The 9,421-nt window shown below is 45.8% G+C and overlaps 1 protein-coding gene across 1 annotated transcript in view; it reads left to right on the top strand.

The window, feature by feature from the left end:
* The first annotated feature begins 255 nt into the window (after positions 1 to 255).
* The window catches only part of LOC112218884 (transmembrane protein 263), a 64,612-nt gene continuing 55,446 nt past the window's right edge, over positions 256 to 9,421 (top strand). The window contains exons 1-2 of the mRNA XM_024380111.2: positions 256 to 466; positions 1,214 to 1,325. Coding sequence (XP_024235879.1) covers positions 461 to 466; positions 1,214 to 1,325 — 118 coding nt within the window. The 5' untranslated portion in view covers positions 256 to 460. The remainder of the gene's footprint in view (positions 467 to 1,213; positions 1,326 to 9,421) is intronic.

The following is a 9,421-nucleotide window of genomic DNA, read 5'->3' as shown; positions in this document are numbered from 1 at the left end:
TAGGCCTACGTTAACATTCGTTTTTCAAGTATTTAACAATTATCAATTTTTGCCATTTCTTAGACACCACCTATTTTGCACCTGATACCGATTCCTCATTTATTTTTATTTATTTGCCTTTTCTAGTCAGTCAGCTAAAAGTGCATAAAGCTGAACCAATATGCTGCTGCTGCTGCTCCTCCTCCTCGTTGAATCATTTGACTCGATGACATCCCCTTCTGACTGAAAATCACCATTACAGCAGGTTACAGAAGAATTCCGTAAACATCCCAAGCGTCACTTCCGGTTACATTTTGACAGCAAAACACTGCACATTTTAGCTAAACGAAGCTCTGATCCTCGTTATATGTTTATTTTAACACGTTTTGTGTTTTATGCTCCACATTTATTAGACCATTTTACTTGTGTGGCGGAATTGACAGTGTTCAGAAAGAGATCAGTCTTCTGCTTCTAGCAAAAGATGAAAGTGAGTATATGTTGGGATTTAGTTTTTGTTGAAATCGTACAGTTAGCTACGCTTTTGAAATGCACGTCTTTGGTAGCAATCTCACATTTTCGCATTCAAGAAAAAGCAAAAGTGTTTTTTTATTGCAATTACATGACTGACGTTGCAGGTAGTGTACAATGCTGGTGTCATACAGGAAAATGAACACACCTCCCACTTAATAGCCAGCCCACTGTGATGCTCTTTCAGGAAAAACAAGTTATTGTTAGTTTGCTACGTATGTAGCGACCTCACTGCTGCAGAACATGTTGCTGATTACTTTGTGTACGTGTGTTACAGACACGTGATACACAGCAGACGCTTTGACATGATACTGTAACAGTATTCTTGCTGTCTCTATTTTCGGGCCAATTATGAGTGTGTCAATGTAATATGATCATTTTTTTGCCTAGTGCCACATGATCACAGTTTATATTCTATTATTCTCAATTATCTAGATCAAACATAACGTTTTCATTTTAAGCTTTTTATTTATTTTTGTGTTTTTCTTTTAAACTTTCTTTATTCTCAGTGTATTTATTTGACCCTGGCGCTATTGATCAACATAGGCATACTACATGAGATTATTATTATGTTATCATTAATTATGTCCTCATTTCAACTGCGAAATGCAACTATATGAGATATGATATTATTTATTATTTATATGATATTATTTATTCACTTAGGCCTATGTGGTTGCAGTTCTCACACTGACTTGTCCTGTAGGTTCCTAGTAATGAAAATGAGGTGGTGGAGGAAGCCAGTAGCAGTTCATCATCAGTAGACAACTCCAACAACGAAGAGATTCCTCCTTATCTACGTGAAGAACCTCCTGAAGGTACGATCATGCTCTCTAATTAATCAGATATATCTGAGTTTTGATTCAAACTAACTACTGAAAAGGGCTTTAACCTTGAAACATGTATTTTTGTGTGTTTGTGTCTGATGAGTCCATTGCAATGAACATTAATCACATAGGATATAATTTATATTCAACGTTCTCTGCCGTGGATGTCTTGGTTTCCTTGCACCATGCTCTTATAGAAATGTTGCTTACATGAATTAATGTCCACTCTGAAACCACTGAAACAGCAGTTTGTATTTGCTCTGAGAGGACGTGCATCTGTAGTTCAGAAATAGTCAAGTCATTCGCCTCATGATCACATCTGATGATGCAGTACATCTGATGATGCAGTACAGCCGAACGGCCTGCAGAGGGGCATATTGGCCAACAGAAGGTTTTGATCATCTTTTAACGTGCAGCAACATAGAGACAATGGGTGATAGACCTAGGCTCTATCTGTCATTTGCCGTGCTTATACAGGCTAAAATGTAAGGTTATTGGTCATTACTTCAGAGTAAATGCTACATTTAATTCAACCAATTATTCTGCACTACAACCTTGTATGCCAGTTCGCACACAACGAGGCTGCGCTAAAATAAAATTATATGAGGCGTTTGCTATCTGTCTGGTGAGGATAATGAGATAATTAATTTCTTCAAGACACAGGCTGAATCCCAAATGGAATCCTATTCCCTATATAGTGCACTACATTTGACCAGAGCCCTATGGGCCCCAGTCAAAAGTAGTGCACTATGTAGGGAATAGGGTTTTATTTGGGACAAACAGAACTGTATGTAAATTAGTGAAATCATGATCAACTAACTGCCTCATCATTATTCCAGATCTTCTGATACAGGCTATTGTTGGGTTCAAATACTATTTCAAATCAGAAACTATTTCATATATTTTATCGTTGGCTTTAGTCTGCCTGGAGTGCCAGATGGGGTGTGTACATCCTAGTCCCATGTGTAAAGAAATGTAGGCCTAACTCACCTCATTTAAGTGTGTACGTCCTAGTCCCATGTGTAAAGAAAGCATCAAGTCAAATTTTATTTGTCACATGCGACAAATACAGTGAAATACTTACTTACAAACCCTAAACCAACAATGCAGTTTTAAGAAAATACATATAAAAAAAGGTAAGAGATAAGAATAACAAATAATTCAAGAGCAGCAGTAAATAACAAAAGCGGGGCTATAAACAGGGGGGACCGGTAGAGAGTCAATGTGGAGGCTATATACAGGGGGTACCGGTAGAGAATCAATGTGGAGGCTATATACAGGGGGTACCGGTACAGACTCAATGTGGAGGCTATATACAGGGGGTACCGGTAGAGAATCAATGTGGAGGCTATATACAGGGGTACTGGTAGAGAGTCAATGTGGAGGCTATATACAGGGGGTACCGGTACAGACTCAATGTGGAGGCTTTATACAGGGGGTACCGGTAGAGAATCAATGTGGAGGCTATATACAGGGGGTACCGGTACAGACTCAATGTGGAGGCTTTATACAGGGGGTACCGGTACAGAGTCAATGTGGAGGCTATATACAGGGGGTACTGGTAGAGAGTCAATGTGGAGGCTATATACAGGGGGTACCGGTAGAGAATCAATGTGGAGGCTATATACAGGGGGTACTGGTAGAGAGTCAATGTGGAGGCTATATACAGGGGGTACCGGTAGAGAGTCAATGTAGAGGCTATATACAGGGGTACCGGTAGAGAATCAATGTGGAGGCTATATACAGGGGGTACCGGTACAGACTCAATGTGGAGGCTTTATACAGGGGGTACCGGTACAGAGTCAATGTGGAGGCTATATACAGGGGGTACTGGTAGAGAGTCAATGTGGAGGCTATATACAGGGGGTACCGGTAGAGAATCAATGTGGAGGCTATATACAGGGGGTACTGGTAGAGAGTCAATGTGGAGGCTATATACAGGGGGTACCGGTAGAGAGTCAATGTAGAGGCTATATACAGGGGTACCGGTAGAGAGTCAATGTGGAGGCTATATACAGGGGGCACCGGTAGAGAGTCAATGTGGAGGCTATATACAGGGGTACCGGTAGAGAGTCAATGTGCAGGCTATATACAGGGGTACCGGTAGAGAGTCAATGTGCGGGGGCACCGTTACAGAGTCAATGTGCGGGGGCACCGGTACAGAGTCAATGTGCGGGGCACCGGTACAGAGTCAATGTGCGGGGGCACCGGTAGAGAGTCAATGTGCGGGGGCACCGGTACAGAGTCAATGTGCGGGGGCACCGGTAGAGAGTCAATGTGCGGGGGCACCGGTAGAGAGTCAATGTGGAGGCTATATACAGGGGGTACCGGTAGAGAGTCAATGTGGAGGCTATATACAGGGGGTACCGGTACAGAGTCAATGTGGAGGCTATATACAGGTGTACCGGTACAGAGTCAATGTGGAGGCTATATACAGGGGGTACCGGTAGAGAGTCAATGTGCAGGCTATATACAGGGGGGGTACCAGTAGAGATTCAATGTGGAGGCTATATACAGGGGGTACCGGTAGAGAGCCAATGTGGAGGCTATATACAGGGGTACCAGTACAGGGGTACCAGTAGAGAGTCAATGTGGAGGCTATATACAGGGGGTACCGGTAGAGAGCCAATGTGGAGGCTATATACAGGGGGTACCAGTACAGGGGGTACCAGTAGAGAGTCAATGTGGAGGCTATATACAGGGGGTACCGGTACAGAGTCAATGTGGGGGCACCGGTAGAGAGTCAATGTGCGGGGCACCGGTAGAGAGTCAATGTGCGGGGTACCGGTAGAGAGTCAATGTGCTATAGGGTTACCGGTAGAGAGTCAATGTGCAGGCTATATACAGGGGGTACCGGTAGAGAGTCAATGTGGAGGCTATATACAGGGGGACCGGTAGAGAGTCAATGTGGAGGCTATATACAGGGTGTTACGGTACAGAGTCAATGTGGAGGCTATATACAGGGGGTACCGGTAGAGAGTCAATGTGGAGGCTATATACAGGGGGTACCGGTACAGAGTCAATGTGGAGGCTATATACAGGGGGGACCGGTAGAGAGTCAATGTGGAGGCTATATACAGGGGGTACCGGTAGAGAGTCAATGTGGAGGCTATATACAGGGGGTACCGGTAGAGAGTCAATGTGGAGGCTATATACAGGGGTACCGGTAGAGAGTCAATGTGGAGGCTATATACAGGGGGTACCGGTAGAGAGTCAATGTGGAGGCTATATACAGGGGGTACCGGTAGAGAGTCAATGTGGAGGCTATATACAGGGGGTACCGGTACAGAGTCAATGTGGAGGCTATATACAGGTGTACCGGTACAGAGTCAATGTGGAGGCTATATACAGGGGGTACCGGTAGAGAGTCAATGTGCAGGCTATATACAGGGGGTACCGGTAGAGAGTCAATGTGGAGGCTATATACAGGGGTACCGGTAGAGAGTCAATGTGGAGGCTATATACAGGGGGTACTGGTAGAGAGTCAATGTGGAGGCTATATACAGGGGTACCAGTACAGGGGTACCAGTAGAGAGTCAATGTGGAGGCTATATACAGGGGGTACCGGTAGAGAGCCAATGTGGAGGCTATATACAGGGGGTACCAGTACAGGGGTACCAGTAGAGAGTCAATGTGGAGGCTATATACAGGGGGTACCGGTAGAGAGTCAATGTGGAGGCTATATACAGGGGGTACCGGTACAGAGTCAATGTGCAGGCTATATACAGGGGGTACCGGTAGAGAGTCAATGTGGAGGCTATATACAGGGGGTACCGGTAGAGAGTCAATGTGGAGGCTATATACAGGGGGTACCGGTAGAGAGTCAATGTGCGGGGGCACCGGTACAGAGTCAATGTGCGGGGGTACCGGTAGAGAGTCAATGTGGAGGCTATATACAGGGGGTACCGGTAGAGAGTCAATGTGCGGGGGCACCGGTACAGAGTCAATGTGCGGGGGGGTACCGGTAGAGAGTCAATGTGCGGGCGTACCAGTAGAGAGTCAATGTGCAGGCTATATACAGGGGTACCGGTAGAGAGTCAATGTGGAGGCTATATACAGGGGGTACCAGTACAGGGGTACCAGTAGAGAGTCAATGTGGAGGCTATATACAGGGGGTACCGGTAGAGAGTCAATGTGGAGGCTATATACAGGGGGTACCAGTACAGGGGGTACCAGTAGAGAGTCAATGTGGAGGCTATATACAGGGGGTACCGGTAGAGAGTCAATGTGGAGGCTATATACAGGGGGTACCAGTACAGGGGGTACCAGTACAGAGTCAATGTGGAGGCTATATACAGGGGGTACCGGTAGAGAGTCAATGTGGAGGCTATATACAGGGGGTACCGGTAGAGAGTCAATGTGGAGGCTATATACAGGGGGTACCGGTAGAGAGTCAATGTGGAGGCTATATACAGGGGGCACCGGTAGAGAGTCAATGTGGAGGCTATATACAGGGGGTACCGGTAGAGAGTCAATGTGGAGGCTTTATACAGGGGGTACCGGTAGAGAGTCAATGTGGAGGCTATATACAGGGGGTACCGGTAGAGAGTCAACGTGGAGGCTATATACATGGGGTACCGGTAGAGAGTCAATGTGCAGGCTATATACAGGGGGTACCGGTAGAGAGTCAATGTGCGGGGGCACCGTTACCAAGTCAATGTGCGGGGGCACCGGTACAGAGTCAATGTCCGGGGCACCGGTAGAGAGTCAATGTGCGGGGCACCGGTAGAGAGTCAATGTGCGGGGGCACTGGTACAGAGTCAATGTGCGGGGCACCGGTACAGAGTCAATGTGCGGGGGCACCGGTAGAGAGTCAATGTGCGGGGGCACCGGTAGAGAGTCAATGTGCGGGGGCACCGGTAGAGAGTCAATGTGCGGGGGCACCGGTACAGAGTCAATGTGCGGGGGCACCGGTAGAGAGTCAATGTGCGGGGGCACCGGTAGAGAGTCAATGTGCGGGGGCACCGGTATAGAGTCAATGTGCGGGGGCACCGGTAGAGAGTCAATGTGCGGGGGCACCGGTAGAGAGTCAATGTGCGGGGGCACCGGTAGAGGGTCAATGTGCGGGGGCACCGGTAGAGAGTCAATGTGCGGGGGCACCGGTAGAGAGTCAATGTGCGGGGGCACCGGTAGAGGGTCAATGTGCGGGGGCACCGGTAGAGAGTCAATGTGCGGGGGCACCGGTGTCGAGGTAATTGAGGTCTGTCAGTACATTTTTAGGAAACATGAAACGGAATACAGATATAAATTCTGCCTTCATCTTCTCCTTGAGAAAACTATTTTTATGCCCCTCTCTTTTTTTTATGTCATTTGTGGACACTACAAAGTAATTCATTTAGGGTAATTATCTTTCTGGAAACAAACAAACCCTATTTTTGGTCAAGGACTGGAATCTGATTCACCAAAGTATCACTGCTGTATATTTGAAACAAGATGTTGCTGTAATTTACAGAGGCATTGCCAGAATGTGAAGTTATTACAGTATATCTGGTGAACAGGCTATATTAGGGCATTGTACTGCTCTTGGGCTTTTCATCCTACATTGAAAGTATTGTATTGCATACCACTTGGTATGAGCTTGGTATGGTTATATTAATTGCGTGTATCTGATGTCTGGTACAATAACTAGGTTGCATTTCAACCCTATCCCAATAGGTTCCTCTCTGAATATCCTATGTGAATGTTAAGTGTTTTACATCCTATAAAATTCTGCTTTTGACAATTTCCCAGCACGGAGTCAGTTGTCGTTATCAGTCTACAAGAGTTTAAATTAATATATTTTTCATCACCATCATGTCAGAGAGGAATGTGTAAGTCTTTCATAGGAGGAGAGGAATTAAAGTTCTTTTCTACTTTAGTAGTTCTTCATTTTACCCAGCTGCAGTTGAGAGCTAGTCTAAGAACCAGTACAAATCTGTGTTCTCTGTAACCCAAACAAACAGGATTAAAACAGAAAATGGCCAACAGGATATTGCTGTGCCCATGTTCACAGAATCAGCATCAGTCAGCCAGTGTTCTGTGCCCCTAGAACCCATCTGTACTACTGGGCCATGCCTTCTATGCTTTCTTTTCAATCATAGAAAGGCCTTCATAGTAGGTTTGATTAGTTACATAGCTACTTGAATCAGTCATTCTCATGACAGTCACATATCCTCCGTAGAAACCACTACAACACGACGTTCACATCCTTTCCAAACCACTACAACACGACCTTCACATCCCTTCCAAACCACTACAACACGACCTTCACATCCTTTCCAAACCACTACAACACGAGCTTCACATCCCTTCCAAACCACTACAACACGACCTTCACATCCTTTCCAAACCACTACAACACGACCTTCACATCCCTTCCAAACCACTACAACACGACCTTCACATCCTTTCCAAACCACTACAACACGAGCTTCACATCCCTTCCAAACCACTACAACACGACCTTCACATCCCTTCCAAACCACTACAACACGACCTTCACATCCTTTCCAAACCACTACAACACGAGCTTCACATCCCTTCCAAACCACTACAACACGACCTTCACATCCTTTCCAAACCACTACAACACGACCTTCACATCCTTTCCAAACCACTACAACACGAGCTTCACATCCCTTCCAAACCACTACAACACGAGCTTCACATCCCTTCCAAACCACTACAACACGACCTTCACATCCCTTCCAAACCACTACAACACGACCTTCACATCCCTTCCAAACCACTACAACACGACCTTCACATCCCTTCCAAACCACTACAACACGACCTTCACATCCCTTCCAAACCACTACAACACGACCTTCACATCCCTTCCAAACCACTACAACATCAGAACAGCCTAAAAGACAGGGCTTGTTTGTTTTTTGTCATAACTTCTTACCAAAGTTTCTCCAGCGGGTGTCGGCTAGATTTCCATCTGTTGCGAGTTATTAATAGAACCAAATGAAGTTTGATCGACTTTTCCTCCCTGTTTGTCCTGTCGTGTTTTGTGGCGAGGTGTAGGCTGCTCCATCATACTGACAGGTCCAGTACACATCAGGGGAAGATGGTGATGTGCAGAGTAACTGTGATGGATGGACTATCACACAGCTGAACTCTCAGCCAGACTGTGTGTGTGTGTGTGTGTGTGTGTGTGTGTGTGTGTGTGTGTGTGTGTGTGTGTGTGTGTGTGTGTGTGTGTGTGTGTGTGTGTGTGTGTGCGTTGTGTGTGTGTGCTACTCCCCCAAGTCCTATCCCAGCAGCCTGTCCACCTGTGTCTCTGCCTAGCTTTTCATTAGAAGGAGAACACCTCCCAGCTCCAGTCTTCTGTGTGACCCGATCCCAGACATCACAGACTCATGTAAGACCTTAATTTGAGCTAGTTTGCTTCAGCAGGAAAAGAATCGTGCAGAAACAGGAAACGTGAATTATTATATAGATGATGATTATTAGGGGACATTTCTATTGGGGTTGATACATCATGTCTGGAATTTCAAAGTGGAAATTACAAACTTCAGAAGCCTTTTTAAAACTGAAATATTCTACATTGCAGGAAAGTTATCCTGCTACAGGGTGATCAAATTGTGTGGCTCTGTGAGGTTACACCGAATTAATCGGGGCAGCAGTGTGCTTTAAACGAGATCATGCTTTCCATTATTATCATCAGTATTTTTAAACGATAGAGCCATTAGAGTTTTATCCTAATAATATAATCAAACAGAAGCCTATCACTGTGGCTTGTAATGGAGGGGCTATGGCTTATGTTGGTGTCCATACCTTACAGCCCTCAGGCTGCTGTAAATGTCCCCAACACTGTGGAGTGTGTGTGTGTGTGTGTGTGAGTGAGTGTGTGTGTCCGTCCATCTCCAGCACAGCCCTCAGGCTGCTGTAAATGTATCCATCTCTAACACTGTGAAGTGTGTGTGTCTGTTTGTGAGGTGCCAAACTGTTGGTTGAGGACAAAGCTCCACAGTTGTATCACAGTTCATCAGTCAAGATCAACATCACTGGTCTGACCGGGAGTCTGATTTACGGGCTGCTCTGAGATCTGTCAGTAAAGCTATTCTTTCTTTTTGCTGATCTCCATAACCATAGGAAAGTGA

This window comes from Oncorhynchus tshawytscha, linkage group LG19 (genome assembly GCF_018296145.1).
Source record: "Oncorhynchus tshawytscha isolate Ot180627B linkage group LG19, Otsh_v2.0, whole genome shotgun sequence".
Taxonomy (NCBI): domain Eukaryota; kingdom Metazoa; phylum Chordata; class Actinopteri; order Salmoniformes; family Salmonidae; genus Oncorhynchus; species Oncorhynchus tshawytscha.
This window is presented reverse-complemented; position numbering and strand designations above follow the sequence as displayed.